The sequence below is a fragment of the Oryctolagus cuniculus genome, chromosome 17 (assembly GCF_964237555.1).
Source record: "Oryctolagus cuniculus chromosome 17, mOryCun1.1, whole genome shotgun sequence".
In the NCBI taxonomy this organism is placed as follows: Eukaryota; Metazoa; Chordata; class Mammalia; order Lagomorpha; family Leporidae; genus Oryctolagus; species Oryctolagus cuniculus.
Window position 1 is genome coordinate 66,977,419 of NC_091448.1, and position 19,156 is coordinate 66,996,574.

At 46.0% G+C, this 19,156-nt stretch overlaps 1 protein-coding gene across 5 annotated transcripts in view; it reads right to left on the reverse strand.

The window, feature by feature from the left end:
- Positions 1 to 2,927: 2,927 nt before the first annotated feature.
- The window catches only part of LOC127489693 (dynein regulatory complex subunit 3), a 63,025-nt gene continuing 46,796 nt past the window's right edge, over positions 2,928 to 19,156 (reverse strand). For all 5 annotated transcript variants that reach the window (XM_070061725.1, XM_070061724.1, XM_070061728.1 and 2 more), the window contains 3 exons: positions 16,030 to 16,158; positions 14,585 to 14,655; positions 2,928 to 13,752 (listed from right to left, as the gene is read on the reverse strand). In XM_070061725.1, the coding sequence (XP_069917826.1) occupies positions 13,458 to 13,752; positions 14,585 to 14,655; positions 16,030 to 16,158 (495 nt within the window). In that variant the 3' untranslated portion in view covers positions 2,928 to 13,457. The remainder of the gene's footprint in view (positions 13,753 to 14,584; positions 14,656 to 16,029; positions 16,159 to 19,156) is intronic.

The following is a 19,156-nucleotide window of genomic DNA, read 5'->3' on the forward strand; positions in this document are numbered from 1 at the left end:
AGTAATGTAAACAGTAAATAGCTTTGTAAATTAAGAAGAATTTTTTCCCATTGGCTAGTGTAGAATGGGAGAAGTTGGGAAAAAATAGTGCTTGAACTAAATAATCCTTTTTAGGGTTTCAATACTGGAAAACTTGAAAAAGTTAAAGATGTGAATTCAAGAGTGAATGTCATGTCTGAGGGAAAGTAGAAAATAGTAGATGAGATTGGCCAGGTGGTATTTCTTTTCTTTTCTTTTCTTTTTTTTTTTTTAATGAAAATAACATTTAAGCCAGGTAGTATTTCAACTGTTGAGCTGAAAAATCTGGATTATTTGCCTAAGAGAGAAATTGTTTTCTTTAATGTTTCCTGACTTCTACCACAAATGAACTCCATATCATCCTCTTTTTTCAGTGCAAACTAATTTTATGACATTTCACACTTTAAAAATGGATCGAATAAAGTTCTCATTTGTTTTTGTAAAATTTGAGATTTCAAATTTAAGACACTTAACACTTTGAAAATCATCTTGGATGACAGGATCTCCTAGCCACATATGATGGCATGGTCTAACTCTATTAAACATTGTGACAATGCATTCTGTAGGCCTTGAATTTTGAAGGGGAATAAGACCTTCAGAACATTCTGTTATTAAGCATGAACTAGTTCACTTTATAAATGAAAAAAGTATTGTTTTCTCCCAACTGTGATATTGAATGGAAAGTAAATGGAAAGAATAAGAGAAACTTTACTGGCAATTTTATAGAAGTACATTCTGTAAGGCAAGAACTAATTATATGTAAAATTTTTATATGTTTTTCAGGGGAATCTATAAAGTGTGTGTGTGTGTGTTAAGAAATTCAGAATGACCACATACAATTTTTAGTTATTTAGAATGAATGGTTTTTCCTTTGAGTAATATCTGGTGGTGATGTAAAGTACAAATGAAGACTTATAAGTCATATTTTTAAAGAAAGAATTGTGTATTTGATATAGGATGATAGACCCCAATATAAATCCTTCTAAAGCATGTAAAACTTAAGCACCCATTGTATCTTTTCCAGAGGCTGCCACATCCAGTTCAGTATCTCTTTAAGATATGATTTAGGTTGTTCTTCATAAAGGTTTTTTTTTAAGTGTATTAGTAGTCAAATTGAACAGTGTTTCCAGACTGATTTAATAGTTCCAAGAATACTTAGAAAAGGTTTGTGTGATTTTTTTTTAATTTTTAAATTCATCATTTTGATACAAATACCCATGGTTTTCTTCTGTGTTTACATGCAGCCAGGAGCTATGGGCGAAGACGAGGTAAATTTTTTTTAATGAGATCTTTTGCTTGCCAAATTGTGAGTAAATATGAGTGTGTACATGTTTATACCCATATGAGTATAAAGCAATAGTTATTGTATGGTGTGATGTTCTAGCTTAATATTTTAGCAAAATACTTCTTATCACTTTGATTATAAAGTGTTAGTTGTTGATTTGTTCTTTTAATCCTAATAAAGACTGTATCTGGAAGTTTTTGTTATATGGCTTATTATAAATGAATGTAAGAATATAAAGGCCACACATAAATATTTTTCTGCCCTGTATTCCCTGGTGTTCTTTTTATACTACTTCGGAAGCAAAAGTTAGGTTTTAAAGGACAATTTTTGTGTTGGCTGATTGTTTTTTTCTTTGTTATATCTAGAAACAGATTTACTCAGAAGCTAAATGAAGCTTAAATTTCAGGGACTCTAACTTCCAGGAGTCTATTCCAAAGTCTTTACCTAATTTTTATGTTCTTTTTCTTAGAGGGATCCCAGATTAGCCTTTTAGTTCCCATAAAACCTTGCATTATCTCCCAGTGAAGCCTAAACAAAATAATGTAACCTTCATTTGTATAGTGCCTTAACCATCCTACAGCATTTCTATATCTAGTTTTTTCAAGTAATTTTATAAGTGGCTTGGGGAAATCTAATGTATTACAAAGAAGATAGTATTTAAGGTCAAACACCTAGGCTGTAATCATTGCCTTATGTCTTAGATCAGATAATAAATCCAATCTTGTCCAACTTCAGAATGTTAATGAGGTTCTAGTTAAAAAAAGCAACATGTAAGGCTGGCACCGGGGCTCACTAGGCTAATCCTCCACCTTGCGGCGCCGGCACACCGGGTTCTAGTCCCGGTCGGGGCGCCGGATTCTGTCCCGATTGCCCCTCTTCCAGGCCAGCTCTCTGCTGTGGCCAGGGAGTGCAGTGGAGGATGGCCCAAGTGCTTGGGCCCTGCACCCCCGCGGCGGCCATTGGAGGGTGAACCAACGGCAAAAGGAAGACCTTTCTCTCTGTCTCTCTCTCTCACTGTCCACTCTGCCTGTCCAAAAAAAAAAAAAAAAAAAAAAAAAAGCAACATGTAAATGAAAAGCATACTACCAATCTGCGTTAGTTTGCTGCTCATTTGCAGAAGCTGAATCAGATGGAGTAATTCACTTGTCTAACCTCCGCTTAAAGCTAGAGCCAATATTAGAATATGTTTTTTGACTCCTTATTTGCTAATGCTTACATTCATCAGGCTGTCTCTGACTTAAGTCTCAAACATAATGATGTTGACTTCCTAGTATTTACTTATTCTAAATATCTGTTGAATGAATGAATATTGGCAGGACCTAACATGTATGTATCATGAAATCATACCACTTTTGTTTTCAATATCACCATGTAGAAAAACATTTGTATACTTGATTATTTTTTAACTGTAGAAATAATATCATTCATGTCTTTTGCCTTATTTTTAAATTTAAAACATTAAAGCCTAGAAATGATATCATTAAAACTCATATTGTATCATACTATTTTTTTTTCATTGTTAGAAAAATAATTACTGTTAGGGAGGAGTAAGGAATGAACCACCTTCTGGAGAGTAGAGAGCAGGCCCTGGCCTCTCCTCATCTCACGTATTAGTCACCAGATCTTTTTTTTTTTTTTTTTTTTTTTAAGATTTATTTATCTATTTGAAAGAGTTACGCAGAGAGAGAGAGAGAGAGAGAGAGAGAGAGAGGTTTTCCATCCATTGGTTTACTCCCCAATTTGGTGCAATGGCCAGAGCTGTGCAATGCCCTAGCCAGGAACTTCTTCCAGGTCTCCTACGTGGGTGCAGGGGCCCAAGGACTCCGGCCATCCTCCACTGCTTTCCCAGGCCATAGCAGAGAGCTGGATTGGAAGTGGACTCAAACTGGTGCCCATATGGGATGTTGGCACTGCAGGAGGCGACTTAACCCTGCTGTACCATAGCGCTGGCCCCCAGTCACCAAATCTTATCAAGATTTTCCCTCTAGTTTTTCAGGCCTTATCCCTCTCATTTATACGTGTTCATTTCTCCTGTACCATTTTTTCTTCTTACTGTTTATGAAACACCACTTTGTATCACTCTCATTCACCATTCAGGGTCCCCATGATCCTGGTCTTTCTGTGTTTCACCAGATTCATCATTTCCATTTTCCCCACCTCCCCTTCCTCTCACCAGTCCACATGTTTTGCCACTCTCCAGCCATCACAAGTACTGACTATGCTTTCTCTCTTTTACTTCTTCTTCTTCTTCTTTTTTTTTTTTTTAAGATTTATTTATTTATTTGAGCCAGACAGTGAGAGGGAGAGACAGAGAGAAAGATCTTCCATTAGTTCACTCCCCAAATGGCTGCAACGGCTGGAGCTGCAGCCATCCGAAGCCGGGAGCCAGGTGCTTCTTCCTGGTCTCCCACATGGGTGCTGGGCCATCTTCTACTGCTTTCCCAGGCCACAGCAAAGAGCTGGATTGGAAGAGGAGCAGCCAGGACTAGAACCAGCATCTGTATAGATTGCCGGGGCCGCAAGTGAAAGATTAACCTGCTGGCCCCTCTTCTACTTCTTTAAGGCATATCTTTACTTCAGTAGTTCAAGCCTTAATTTAAGCCTTATCCTTTCCAGAAAGCCTTGCCTATTGACCTTGCATACCGTTTTCCTCTGTTTCTGCTCCCTTGCATTCTTCTTGTCTTTATTATATGCCCTGATTCTTCTATTAGAGAGAAGTTCTTTTAGGACAGTTGCTCTTTTGCCTAACACTATACCATGTGTACAATTAGCCCTTATAAAATGCTTACTTATTAGGATTAAAGTAATACATATCTGTGCAGAACAGAGTTGGGCATTTTTAAAAATACTTCTATAAATATTATATTAAGTGCTGTACCCCAGGAATATAAAATCACATGTTTTCTAAGCTCCTTTAAAAATTATTCTCTCTTTTTCCATGTCACTATCTCTATATCTATTTGTAAGGTTTGATTTTATTGTTTTCAAAAGCTGTGATCTTCTTTGTATCAAGTGTTATACTAAATACGGCCTAGAGTGAGTTGGTCCCTGCTCTTTGTAAGTTTGCAAGTTTGATAGTTATAAATGAAGAAGAGAAAATCAAAATTGTATGTGTGAGAGAGAGGTAGAGTGCTGAAAGATTGAATGTTGGGTTTCTGTAATGAAAGAATAGGCAGATATGTTTGGTCCATGCTTTTTAGTCTTCTGTTCCCAACACTGAAAAAGAAGACATATTATCTTCCTTAAATGCAGTGACATAGCCATGGGGATTTACCTCATTTCTAGCACTGTCATTCCTTGAGATATACTCATCTGGACCAATTCTGCATAGTATAATTTTGATGAACTAGCATATTTCCTCATGTTCATTTACTCATTTGATCAGAGATTTAATTGACATTTGATCTTTTTTAAAAGCATAACAAGTAGACTTGCTGATATTACTTCTCTCTACCTATGATTTAGAACTTCAACTGTAACTCATACTCTGTATTAAATACCCATGTTGGCAAAATTTTTGAGTTCTTGTTGACAGGCCAGTGGACTCTTTTTTTTTTTTTTAAGATTTTATTTATTTATTTATTTAAAAGACAGAGTTGCAGAGAGGCAGAGGCAGAAGCAGGGGTAGAAAAAGAGAGATTTCCCATCTGCTGGTTCACCCTCCCATGACAGCCACGACAGCTGGAGCTGGGCTGATACAAAGCCAAGAGCCTGGAGCCTCTTCCAGGTCTCCCACATAGGTGCAGGGGTCCAAGGACTTTGGCCATTTTCCACTCCTTTCCCAGGCACATCAGCAGGAAGCTGGATTGGAAGTGGCGCAGCTGGGACTTGAACTGGCGCCCATATGGGATGCCAGCATTTCAGGCTGCTTTACCTGCCTTGAACTGGTGCCCATAAGGGATGCTGGCAATGAAGGTGGTGGCTTTACCTGCTTTACCACAACACCAGCCACTCCCTTTCTGTTCTTAATGTATATCAGAATTTCCTAGTTGTAGAGCAGAAAGGAGAATATAGATCCTTGTAAATAATATAAATAAATAATGTCTTGAGTTACTATTATAAATATACTTCTGCAAAAATTTAGTCCAAAAAAATCTGTTGACATTCTTGGGTGTCTTAGTTGCTAATGAATGTTCTGAAGTCCAGTAAAACAAATGTATATACTGAGTTGAGATCAAGTCTATCAAAATCCTGCGTGAGGGGATTGGGAGTGATCAGCTGTTCTGATGAGACCATGGTGCAAACATCCGTTCTGCTAACTCATACGCAGTTATATGAGTGTTTTATTTAAAGTTATGGATGGTTGCAGCATAAAATATGGGTAGGAGTTGAAGATTTTTCTGACATGGATTTCTTTTCATGGATATAATACTTAAGTTTTTTGTCTTTAAAGTCATAAAATTTGAGCATAGAAGATAGTAGGGGAATAAGATCCTACTTTTTTTTTTTTTTAAGTTTTGTGGGAAGTTGGTCCAGGAGGGGCTGAAATAAAGAATGAAGGAGTTGTTCTGGATCTTCTACTCATTTTATTCATTAAGCATTTGCCTACTCTGTGCTGAAATCCAGGCATGACCTCTGACCCTACTCATTTTTCATGTTGATAGGAAGAGACAATAAATCAAGGAAATAAACACTTTGATTCTTAACAGTTGTGGTAAGTACTAGGCAGGAAAGAATGGGAGATTCCCTCTAATGTAGGGAGGACACCTCTGAAGAGGTGATATTTAAACTGAAACTCAGAATCTGGTGTTGTAGTGTAGCAGATTAAACTTGCGCCTGTGATGCTGGCAACCCATGTCAGAGCTCCAGTTCAAGTCTGAGCTGCTCTACTTCCCATCCATCTCCCTGCTTATGAACTTTGGAAAGCAGCGGAAGATGATCTGAGAGCGTGGGTCCCTGCTATCCACATGGGAGATCCAGATGGAGTTCTAGGCTCCTGGCTTTGGCCTGGCCCAGTCCTGGCCATTGCAGTTATTCTGGGAATGAACCAGCAGATGGAAGAGTTGTTTCCCTCTCTGTAACTCTGCCTTTCAAATAAATAAATATATCTTGTAAAACAATAAATAAACTGGAACTCAAAGGATGGAGAAACAATTGTCTCTAAGATTTTTTTATTATGGAAAATTTCAAGTATATTCAAATATGAAATAATTCAATAAACTATGATATACCCATCACTCAATTCATTGATCATCAACTTTTTTGCCAATCTTATTCTATATATGCTCTCCTCTCCCCTTTTCCTCTGTAGTATTTTAAAGGAAATTTCAGATATCATAAAGCAGTTATTTTAAAAGAGGGATGTGGAAGGAACTCCCATGTGTAAAAGACTTGAAGCAAAGTAACTGATTATGCCACAACATAGAAAAACCTTGAAAGTATTGTTAGGGTACCATTTGTAGGAAATTCCAGCATAGGCAAATCTTTTGGAACAGAAAGGAGATTAACGGTTGCCTGGGGCTGTGAAGTTGAGGTGAAATGGAGAGTAACTGCTAATGGGTTAAATGGGTGAATTGTATGGTATGTAAATTATATTTCAGTAATACTGTTACATATATATTTTTAAAGGCTTGAGACAGGAAAGGGCTTACTTTGAGGAAATAAATGGTGCCTAAAATGGCTGAAGCTTGGAGTGAGGGAGGAGGGCATCTTAAAATGAGTTTGGAAGAAAGAATGATGAGCTTGGAGGAAAAAACAGAATCTGATCTTGCTGGACTTTAGCTTCTGGTGAGGATTTTGAACTTGCTCCAAGAGCAAGAGGAAATCTTTGAAGCTTTAAAGCAGGTCAAGTGATCAGACTTATGTTTTTGAGAGAACTCTGGCTGCTGTTTGGAGCAGAGTGAGAAGTGGATTGCCCAGTTAGGGCAGTAGTCTAGGTAGGAGATAAAGGTGGTTAGGATAGGGTGATGGCAATGAAGTTGCAGAGAAGTGAGCAAATTTAACATATTTTCAGGAAAATCAACAGTAGAATTTAACAGATGGCATCAAGTTGATGAACCAAATGTGGAGACTAAACAAAAAGATAGAAAATGATGTTCAGGTTCTGGATTAAGCAAGTGGATTAAATAGGTTTAAGGTAGATAACAAGAGTTCTACTGTAAGCACGTTAAGTTTGTGATACCTACTGTGAAGTTTTAATATTCTTAATACAAAATAAGATCACTTTTTATTACATAAGAGTTTTGTGTAATAAAAAGGATTCTGCTGTCCTGAGGGATTTGAAACCTTTTCCTATAGTTCAATCTTTGATTATACAAATGGGACAAATGAAAATGAAATGTCTTACCCAAGGTCATTTGCTGTAGCCTGTACTGGAATTTATCATACTCCCAGGGAACTGTTTTTTCAGAACAAAAGCTTTGTTTTGAATAGGAACTGAAAGTAGCTTCCAGAGAACCAGATTATTGGTAGAAAGTTGAATGGCCAGTTATAGCAGTTGAGAAATCTTTCTCTTGCTTCTATTGAAATATTGACTGTAAATGTTTTATGTGGAAATATCGGACTTCTAAGGCAGATTTATACATTCTGTATAGAAGATTTAATTTTTGGTAAGTAATGTGGCTTTCTTAAAACATTTTGATCTTGGGGACTATTTCCCTTAAAGAAAAGATACATGTCAGAGAGATGCTAGATGGGAAATCAGGACTTCTCATGGGGCACCCTTTAGTTGCAGCCTCTTAGAGTTTCCGTTTCAGTAATACATGTGCAAGAACTAAAATGTTACACTTTGCTGGGAATGATTTTGTCTTGAGGTTGATTTTATGCCACCAAATGAGTGCATGAATACCAACGTGACAAGTATTCACTGGACAAATTAGAACACCAATGTTTTAACTGGATGCTTGTAGAAATAGAATTTCAGTGGTTGATTATTTGTGTACGAGTTCACAAGTTACCCCTTCACAATAGCAAAGAGCCCAATTTATTAATAGGGTAGTCTTTCAGGAGGTTATAATCAGAGCAGAGGGAAATAGATGGTTTTCATGCTCTTGAAATGTCAGATGAACGATTCTGTCCTGCAGAGGAGTAATTACCTGGTGTTTCTATGTAAGAATTGCTCTGCTCTGAGTAAACAGAAGTTCTTACTCTGCAGTTCTGTCTTTGAAATGCTTCCTGCAGACAGCTCCTTGTTTCCTCCAATACTTTAGGCAGTCATGGTACAGTAAAGCTGATTAGATCATAGATGTTATACTGCAGTCCTGAGGGTATACTTTCCTTAACTTGATTAACTTGATCTTTCCCAAGCCTCTACACACTTCATACCATCCCTTTCTCAATGCTGTCTGCTGAAGACCAATAACATCCGCTTCTTGGCCTTTTGGCTAAGATCAAGTGAAGACCAATAACATCCATCTCAGTGATTTTTTTTTTTAAGATCGATTTATTTATCTCAAAGGCAGAGCTACAGTGAGAGGGAGAGGCAGAGAGAGATCTTCCATCCACTGGTTCACTTCCCAAATGACCACAGGCCGATGCCAGGAGCCCAGAGCCTCTTCCAGGTCTCCCATGTAGGTTAAGGGGCCCAAGGACTTGGGCTATCCTCTTCTGCTTTCCCAGCCACATTAGCAGGGAGCTGGTTCAGAAATGGAGCAGCTGTTTCTTGAACCAGCACCCATGTGGGATGCCAGCATTGCAGGTGACAGTTTTACCAGCTATGTCACAGTATCAACCCTAGTGATTCTTAAACTTTAGCATAGGAGTCATTTGATAAATATGTGAAAAGTGCAGATTTTTCAAGCCTGACCTCCACAGATTAGTAGATCTTGGAATTGCTATCTGAAACCTATATTCTTAATTCTTACCTACAATTAGAGAAACATCATTTATGCATTCATTCTTAGCCATTTTATTTCCAAGGGCAGCTTTCTTGTTAAAAGTATATAGTACACTGATTACTACTAAGACATCTTTCATTTGAAGACCTTGGGAAATTTCTTAACTACCCATAGCCAATTTTCAAAACTGTCCATATTTTGGTCCCAGCACTATAGCATAGTGGGTTAAGCATCTGCCAGTGGCACTAGCATCCCATTTGGGCTCTGGTTCAAGTCCCAGCTGCTCCACTTCACATCCAGCTCTCTGCTGATGGCTTGGGAAAGCATTGAAAGATGGCCCAAGTACTTGTGCCCCTGTACCCATGTGGGAGACCCAGATGAAATTCCTGGCTCCTGATTTTGGTCCAGCCTTGGCCATTGGGGACATGTGGGGAGTAAACCAGAGAATGGAAGATCTCTCTCTCTCTCTCTCGCTTTCTATAACTCTGCCTTAAATATATACATTTGAGATTTATTTATTTATTTATATATAAAATATAATGCTTGATCTAATAAAAGCAATAGGAAAGGTGTCTCTTGCCTTTCTCACTGCTGTGTACTGTGTTCTAGCACATACCTGCAGTAGTCTGTCCTTGTACATGTTTTCCTTCCCTGATGCTGCCTCATATTTAACATTTTTAAGAAGATTTATTTATTTATTTGTAAATCTGAGTTATATTTAGAGAGAAAGAGAGACAGAGAGAGGTTTTTCATCTACTGGTTTACTCCCTAAATGGCCACAATAATCAGAGCTGGGTCAGGCAGAAGCCAAGAGCCTGAAATTTCGTCCATGTCTCTTACATGGTTGGCAGGAACCTAAGCACTTGGGACATCCTCTGCTGCTTTCCCAGGCACATTAACAGGGAGCTGGATCAGAAGTGGAGTAGCCAGGACTTGAACCAGCACCCGTATAGGATGGTCAACATGCTCAACCCAGTGTGCCACAAGAAGGTCCCTGAATTTAACATTTTTGAGTGCCTTTATGTGCCCTAATTAGGATAGGAAAAGAAAGTGGTGAACAAGAGTAAGTTGGTCTCTGTACTAATCGAGCTTACAATTTAATGGTGTTGAGAAAGGAGATACCCAGTGTAACCCCACATAAATAGTATAATGGTAATTAGGGAAAGTGTTAAGGAGGAGTATAGGGTCCTGTGCATGGGTGGAAAAAGAGACCTACCCTAATCTAAAGGCTCAAGAAAATTCCACCTAACAAAATGACTTTTAAGCTGAGACTCAAAGAATTAGTAGTAGTTAATTAGGAAAGTGGAATGGGTTTTTGTTTTTGGTTGAAGGAACACCTTGCGCCTTAGGACCCTTGGAAAGAAGACTAATCAGGAAACAGAAAGGAAATTCTGTGGTTGGAGATTAGTGAACAGGAGGGAGGGAAAGCCGCTAAAATGTAGATGTATGCAATGTTCACAGCAGTGTTTCTGTACTTTCATCAAGGGTTTTTAAAATTGGGAATGAGGGGTGTGGTTACATGTTCAGATTAATGTTTGAAAATGACAACTTTGTTTTGTGGGCACAGCATTGAGGAAGTATAGAATAGAAGTCTGTAGACAAAAGAAGCTATGGTAAACACTCATTAGACTGAGCAGAGGAGAGGTGATGGTGGTCTGGACCTGAGGGTGTTTAGGACTAGATTTGAGAGAACCAGGTGGAAGATTTATTTTGGAGCTTGAATTACTAGGACTTAATGAGGGATGGACTTGACAATGGCATATTAGAGAGAAGGAGACATCAGGTGATTTTTAGATTTTTGGGATGAATCTGGTCTGCATAATAAACGTTTTTATTGAGACTTTTAGGGAATGCTGGAAAAGGAATAGGTTTTGAAGAAAACATCAAGAGCTGTTGTGAAAGCATTTTCTCTGTGGATTCTTGTTCTTTACCCTGGAAACCCTCACTGCCACAAGATTCTCTTCCAAATGCTCTCCTGTACAATTGTTCTCCAGGTCTTTTCCTTTTCTCTCCAGGAGGGCAGTCCGCTGTGCTCTTGGGTTGCATGGTGCAGCCTTGTCTTGGTACTTACCTCTTTATTTTTTATAATTGCACCCTTGCCCATCACCCTCACCAGGCTGGCATTCCTCTAGCGGAGATGCATCTTGTCTGTGGATATCCGTGGAATATGAATAAATATTTCCTGAGATGTTTTCTACTGTGTTTTGTGTGTTAAATCTTCCTTTCCCTTAAATTTGGGTAATGTTGGAGTAAGTTAATATTTCTTTGCTGCAGAACTTTTCAGTCTTTTTATTTTCTAATGAGGACCAAACTCTAGGAAGGGCATGAAATATGCAGTGTTTTCCCAAGTGATTGTGTTTTTCCCTCCCCTCCACCAGCTTCTGTTTTTTGAGCACCTCATGTGTCTAGTCTTAAAGGTGAGAGGTGGGAGTAGGAACGTTCTTTGGGAATAATGTAGATGTGGGTGTGTGCCTGACACTGAGTAAGCATGTGATCCAGCCGGTGTGGACAATGTGGAATTTAACCTGTCAGTTGTGGGAGAGTATCTCTGAATGTCTTTGGGAAGTTCATTTTGCCTCTAGTTGCTACAGATCTATTTCTTTTACCCTCAGTGATAAAAACAAATATCAGGGGATGAGAATTTACCATCATTTGTTCCTGCCAAGCTAAAAAAGATAGGTGACACATTTTGTTCTGTTTCATTGTAGCTAAGCTGGGAAGAGCTGAACAAAAAATTCTTCAGTCCTTTTATTTATTAACTCCCAACATCAAAACAGTTCCTTTCTTACACCACCTGGGTTGTTCATAAAATAAACAGAGTTATATTAGTAACTATTTTTTTTTGGTAAAAGAAATGAATGGTTAGTATTTTTTCTAGGGCTATTTATATCCTATTTTAGAGTTGGCTGTTGTGACCAAAACAGGTTTCAGGGAACTATGGACAAGCTAGACGAAATGGGGAAGACTGTTCTTTATTTTTGAAGAATGTATTAATTTATTTTAGATGGGGATTTTTCTTTTTTTCAAAAAGATAGAAGCTACAGGCAGTTTATTTTTTTAGAGTGGAATCTAGTGGAAAGTTTTACCAGGAACTAACTCACAGACTCAAACAGGAAATACATTGGTTTTTAAACAAACATAATGCCAAATGGCATTATTGTATTATATTTATTAACAGACTGTTACTGCTGATGCCTTTCTTACAGTGTGTGGAAAGGGTAGTTGCCTTTTCTCTGTAACATTATTTGTAGAGTTAACAATGAAAATAACTCTAGTCTTGGCCTCTAGTCTTGAAAATAACTCCAGCCCTGGCCATTGCGACCACTTGGAGAGTGAACCAGTGGATAGACGATCTTACTCTCTGTCTCTCCCTCTCTGTGTAACTCTGACTTTCAAATCAAGAAATAAATCTTAAAAACACCGCCATCAACAACACACAGCACCATTCAGCTGTGGTTCGTGGCTGAGAGAGGCAAAGCCGGGGACAGAGAAGCCCTGTCCCCCATGCTGTCGGGCGTCTGTCTGTCTGTCTGTCTGGGACCGTGGGACAGAGGCTGTGTCTGCAGGAATCAGCCGAGCACGTGACAGAGGAGGGCGTGGTGCACACACCTGCACCATCTGGGGACGCCTCCCGGCTTCCATGCTGTGCCCCGTGCCCTGCTGCCCGCACAGAGAGACAGACAGAGGGAGACCCACCTACACCAGACAGTGAGGGATGGCAATGCAAGACAGAGACCCTGAGGGTGTCTCCTCCAAGGGGCGGACACTGGAGCTGGGGTCTCAGGGGCATAGAGACCACAGGAAGAGCACACCGGAGAGCTGGACTCTCAGCTGCCCGGGAGATGGGACTGGCTCAGGCCGGGGCACTGGGAACCGGGCATGAGAAGGGCGAGAGGCAGTTGCTGACGCAGGGCAGGCCCGGTCATCGGCGTGTGGTGGGCTGCAGGAAGAGCTTGATCTAGGAGCCACAGGAAGCCATTAGCAGGCAACAGTGTCACAGGCTGGAGGGCAGCCTGAGAGGGTTGTTCTGGGGCTGAACGCACAGGGTGGCGGTGGCCGGGCTCGGCGTGACCAGCAGGGTGGGGGAGAGAAGCTGAGAATGTGGAATGCCAGTAGCAGGCATGCCGGGACACCTTCCAGGCCCTGGGCCCTTCCTGTCAAAGCCTGGGCTTTGTCCCAAACACACACACAGGCCAGGGCTGTGGCTGCGCTTGGGCCCGCCCATGCACAGGCCCCAGGCAAGGAGCGGGGAGCCTGGGCTGCCTCTTGCTTCCTGCCCACGTCCATCCCTGGACCGGGCCGGTGGGAAGCGGGAGAACGTCCCGTTGCATCAGGAACCGTGCTGCTAAAAGTAAGACGACCTGCACGCGGGGGCCACCTCAGACGCGACACGTTTGTAGTGGTGTCTTGTAGAAAGTTCCAGAAGCCCCGGCCTGCTGGAAAACTGACGCCACCCCCTCCTCGCGCCCTCCTTGGCTGACGGCGCCCCCACCGGGCACCTGCTGCGGGCTTCCTGTCTTGGGGGGGCCCTCCCCCGCGGCCGTGCTCACCGCTCGCACGTCATCGGGCAGGTCCTCGTCCGGCTCGCCCTTGACCATCTTCTCCAGGGTGTTGATGGAGATCTCCAGCAGCTTCTCATGGTGGTGGTTCTCCAGGTCCCGACACTGCGCCATCGTCCCGCCGGGAGTCAAGCAAAGGTCCCAGGACAGCTGGCCGGGGCTGCCCTGTGCCCCTGGGGTGGCGGCCGGGGCGGGGGTAGGGGCTCTAGCAGGTGCATGGCAGGCCGAGTGGCTCAGCCAGGGCCAGGCTGCCAGGGCCAAAGGTGGCTTCATCGCCTTCACTGCCCACAGGGTAGGAGGAGCTTAGGGGGCTGAGTGGGAGGTGCATAAGACACTGGGTAGGAGGAGCTTAGGGCATGGGTGGGAGGTGCCTAGGACACTGGGTAGGAGGAGCTTAGGGGGCTGAGTGGGAGGTGCCTAGGGGACTGAGTGGGAGGAGCTTAGGGCACTGAGTGGAAGGTCTCTAAGACACTGGGTGGGAGGTACCTAGGGCACTGGGTGGGATGTCGCTAAGACACTGGGTGGGAGGTACCTAGGGCACTGAGTGGGAGGAGCTTAGGGCATTGGGTGGGAGGTGCCTAAACACTGGGTAGGAGGAGCTTAGGACACTGAGTGGAAGGTCTCTAAGACACTGGGTGGGAGGTGCCTAGGGCACTGAGTGGGAGGAGCTTAGGATACTGAGTGGGAGGTCTCTAAGACACTGGGTGGAAGGTACTTAGGGCACTGAGTGGGAGGAGCTTAGGGCATTGGGTGGGAGGTGCCTAAGATACTGATTGGGAGGAGCTTAGGGCACTGGGTGGGAGGGGTGAGGGCATGACCCTGCAGACACTGCCGGCAAGGGGTCCTTGCTGGGTTTGCTTCACCCTTCCTGGCCTCCTGTTAAACCCCTCGCTCCCCCTAGAGGCCAGGGCAGCCCTCCCTACCCTGGGCCGCAGCAGCTAGGATATAGGCTTTGCACGTTCTCAATGAAGAGCCCCACCAGGTCGACAATGTTCCTCTCAAACATGCTTATGGTCTCCTGGAAATGAGAACGCACAGTCACCGTGCGTCTTCAGACGCCCAGCACCACGGCATAAACACCCTAGGGACCGAGCAGCCATCTGCCCGCTCACACACCAGCCACCGTGCCCTCTCAGGCCCGACTCACTCACCGCCAGCACCCTCCGAAGTGTCATGTCGGTGCCCTGTGCCGGGCCCACCTGTCACAGCCTGACTCCTCTCAACCCCCCCCCCCCACCACACACACACTCAACAGACAAACGCTGGAGGCAGCCCTCAGGGGCCGCGTCCCAGCTCCACCACTGTGTGTGACTCTGGGAAAGTCACCTGACCTCCCCGAGCCTCGACTTCCTCATCTGTGAAATGGGTTTCCCACAGAATGCTTTGCAGGCTGCTGAGCAGAGTGGGCCCCCCACGCCCGCCATGAGCTCTCCCCATCAGTGTTGCTTCCTGCGCTTAGAAGGGCACAGAGGCCTACGTGGGGACTTTGCTGGCTCCCTCTGGAGCGCGGACACCCCCCCCCCTGCCCCGCCTGATCCGCGGTGGGCCGCAGCTGGTGCAGGTGCACAGGGGAGGGGGGAGGGGGCCGAGCGCGGGTCTGCAGGCCCAGCCGCTTCCTGGTAACACAAATAGGGCAGTGCCTGGGCTCCGGGAGACACGTGGATGTTGGAACGTGGTCTCCCTGCCTGGACTGCGTGGGAGAGCCGCGGCCCAGCCCTCCCCAGGGCCGCCAGCCGGCCAGCGCTCAGCTGCCTTTGCAAGTCCCCAGCGGGGGGGCGAGCCAGCCTCTGCCTGGGACGGGAAGGGGGGAATCCATCCCCCAGCGGCGGAGGAATCACTTGAGTATCGATTCGGCGCTACCTCTTGGCCCAGCCGTGGCAGCCCCTAATGAGGTTCCAGTCATTGTCACATCCCTTCCCACTCCGGGCCCGCGCTCCTCCTCCCGGGGAACACGCGAGGCTCGCCCGGCTGCTCCAGCAGCCATCCGGGTATCATTTCTACCGCGTGCTGAGCGGCAGGTGCTTCGGTCTGGTCCCCAAGCTGCGTGCGCGCGCGTGAGTGGGGGTGGGGTGGCCCGCCTGGTCTCGTGGGCACCCGGCCCCGCTCCTGAGGTCGCATCAGAAACCCTTCCCCACGGAGGAGGCTCGGGGCTCTCCCAGGATGTGGGGGAGAAGGTGATGTGGGAAGGGGCTCACTCTTCAGTTCCCCTGCAAGGACCCCTTCCCGTCTGAGTTTTTTAAATGGATGAAAAGCAGACGCCGGGCTGGCAGGCGCCGAGTGTGCAACAGGGGCGCGCGCCCAGGGTGGGTGGGTGGTCTGCGGGTCACAGGTGCGCGCGCAGCTGCGGGACCAGGTGGCACCTGCGCCCGCCCATCCCCCCGGCCCGCCTCACCTCCAGCTGCTCCGCCAGCTGCATCTCCAGGGTCATGAGCGCGTTGAACAGCTCGGTGATGTCCTGGTCGCACTCCGCGATCCTCTCCGCGGTGGGCAGCTCTGATGCTTCGCGGATGTTGCTTAGGCTCTGCGGGACAAAGCCAGGGCTTGAGCCAGCCGCGCGGGAGAGCTGAGGTTCCCCCCCGGCAGGTGCCAGCCTTGCGAGCTTGCAGAAGCCACCGGCCCTCTCCTGCCTCAGTTTCCCTGTCTGTAAAAGGGGAATGCTGAAGCACAGGCTCACGGGCACCAACCGGGGCTCGCCGCTGCTCGCGTGGGTTTCTGTCCCTGCGAGCAGGGCCAGGTGGAAGGTGCCGGGGCTCGGGGGGCTTCTGAGCGCAACCCCCTACGCCACACCACTTTGCCATGTGGATCGCTTTTGAGCCGAAGACACTTGAAGACTGCAGCTGCAAGAAGTCATCTGTCTCCTCCACTTTTTTACCTTGAAAGAGCAGGTGAGACGTGCCCTTTCCTGTGCCCCCCCCCGCCCGGAAGAAGCCATTGCTGTCCGCAGCAACCAGAGCTTGGAGGCGGGGGGCCAAGGGACCACTGCGCACGTGAGCCTTCTCTGTCTGTTGGTCCTGCGCCGCCGTGCCCTGCCCTGGTCTAACCACACTGTTTTGGTCGTTTTCACTGTTTTGGTCATTTTCACAGGGTGCGGCTCTTTGTCCAATTTTGTGCTAAGATTCCAGCCCCAGCTGTGTCTTTGGGTCTTCCCGTTACTCTGGTGCGTAATATAGAGATCACTAAATAAAATGTACATGTGCACATCATGGAATAAAATGTGTATGCTTTTCCCCTCTTCATCTGTCTCGTGCAGGTTGCCATTTTTTTTTTTTTTTTTTTGGACAGGCAGAGTTAGACAGTGAGAGAGAGAGACAGAGAGAAAGGTCTTCCTTCTGCTGGTTCACCCCCCAAATGGCCGCCATGGCCAGTGCTGCGCCGACACGAAGCCAGGAGCCAGGTGCTTCTCCTGGTCTCCCATGGGGTGCAGGGCCCAAGCACTTGGGCCATCCTCCACTGCACTCCCTGGCCACAGCAGAGAGCTGGCCTGGAAGAGGAGCAACCGGGACAGAATCTGGCACCCCGACTGGGACTAGAACCCGGTGTGCCAGCGCCGCAGGTGGAGGATTAGCCTAGTGAGCCGCGGCACCGGCCAGATTGCATTTTTTAAAAAAATGTATTTGCTTTTATTTACTTGAGGGAGACACACACAGAGAGAGACAGAGAGAGAGAGAGAGAGAGAGAGAGAGAGAGAGAGAGGGAATCTTCCATCCACTGGTGCACTCCCTAAATGCCCCCAACAGCCCTGGCTGGACCAGGCTGATGGCACGAGCCTGCAGTGCCATCCAGGTCTCCCACACGGGTGACGGGGACGCCGGCACTTGAGCCATCAGCTGCTGCTGACTCCCAAGGTGAGCACAAGCAGGAACTGGACTGGAAGTGAAGTAGCTGGGACTCGAACCAGGTACCCTGATACGTGATAGCCTGACTCCAGCGGTGACTTAACCTGCTACTAACATGACACCTGGTCCTCAAGGTATTTCATTCTTGGTCCTGGTCAGAGACCCCTCCCCCCAAAGAGGGCAGACAAGCAATTTTGTCTGTCCTGTAATATCGGAGTCAGGTGGAGCCGAGCCCACGATGTGCAGTGTAAGCTTGGCACGGCCGCTTAGCGTCTCCCAGGCTTCCTGCGCTCACAGGGTCCTGGGGACCATGGGCCTTGTGCGGGAGGCCTGGCACACACCGTGGGCTCCAGGGGCTCCTATAGCAGGCACAGGTCAGGAGAGGTGCTGGACAGGGAAGAGGCAGCCGCACCCACAGGGAACCCCAGGGGGCAAGTGGGAGACGTGGATCCTGGACCCGTCTGGAGGGAGAGGGTGCTCTTGCGGGGGGAGAGAACGAGCCAGGCTGAGGGTGGCACTGAATGCCAGCTGTCACCAGGGAAGGCCTGGAACACCCCTGGTGCCAGGTGCCACGTCCACTTGTCTCGTGGATGCTTGGCGTCAGTCCCGGAGGAGGACAGAGTAACTGGGCATGATTCGGAGGGATGAGCGCTGTTCTCATCATGGTTTCCCCATCGGGAGAAAGACAGAGCTGGCTCCCTGACCTTATGGGAGGGAAGATTCCCATGAAAGACATAAACCCATGGGGGACCGGCGCTGTAGCGTAGCGGGTAAAGCCACTGCCTGCAGCGCCGGCATCACAAATGGGCACCAGTTCGAGTCCCAGCTGCTCCACTTTCAATCCAGCTCTCTGCTGTGGCCTGGGGAAGCAGTAGAAGATGGCCCAAGTCCTTGGGCCCCTGTACCCATGTGGGAGACCTGGAAGCAGCTCCTGGCTCCTGGCTTTGGATCAGCGCAGCCCTGGCTAGTGCGGCCAATTGGGAACCAATGGATGGAAGATTCTCTCTCTCTCTCTCTCTCTCTCTCTCTCTCTCTCTCTCTCTCTCTTCCTCTCCTCTCTGTGTAGCTCTTTCAAATAAATCTTTAAAAAAAAGAAAGAAAGCAAGCAAACCATGGAAGGGCTAATAGAAGAACACGGGGTTTTTCCAATGATCTCTGAGTGAAGAATTCCTTCCCGAATACTAGCAGCAAAACAGACTGACAAATAGCACGTTAAAAAAATTAACACTGAGTGGCCAGGTGGGTGCTGGGTGCAGGAGTTGAGTCTCTGCTCGGGGTGCCCACCTCGCATACCCAAGTGCTAGGTTCGAGTTCCAGCTACTCCACTTCTGATCCGGCTTCCTGCTGATACAAACCCTGGGGAGCTGTTGGTGACCGATACAGCACATGGGTCCCTGCCCTGCGTGGGAGATCCCGATTCAGCCAGACCCATACCTGGCTGAGGGGACATTTGGAGAGGGAACTAGCAGCAGGGATGGGGGACATTTTTTTTCTGCCAAGGGCCTTTTGGGTATTTGTAATATCATTCATGGCCCATACGAAATTAATTAGCCTGCTATAACTTGACTGGATTTTGAGTCCTGCCTATGGTTGCCTCGGCAAGGCCAGACTTAATGATTTGGAGGGCCTTATGTGGCCCCTGGGCTGGATGTTCCTCACCCCTGCAGTACGTGAAAGCTCTCT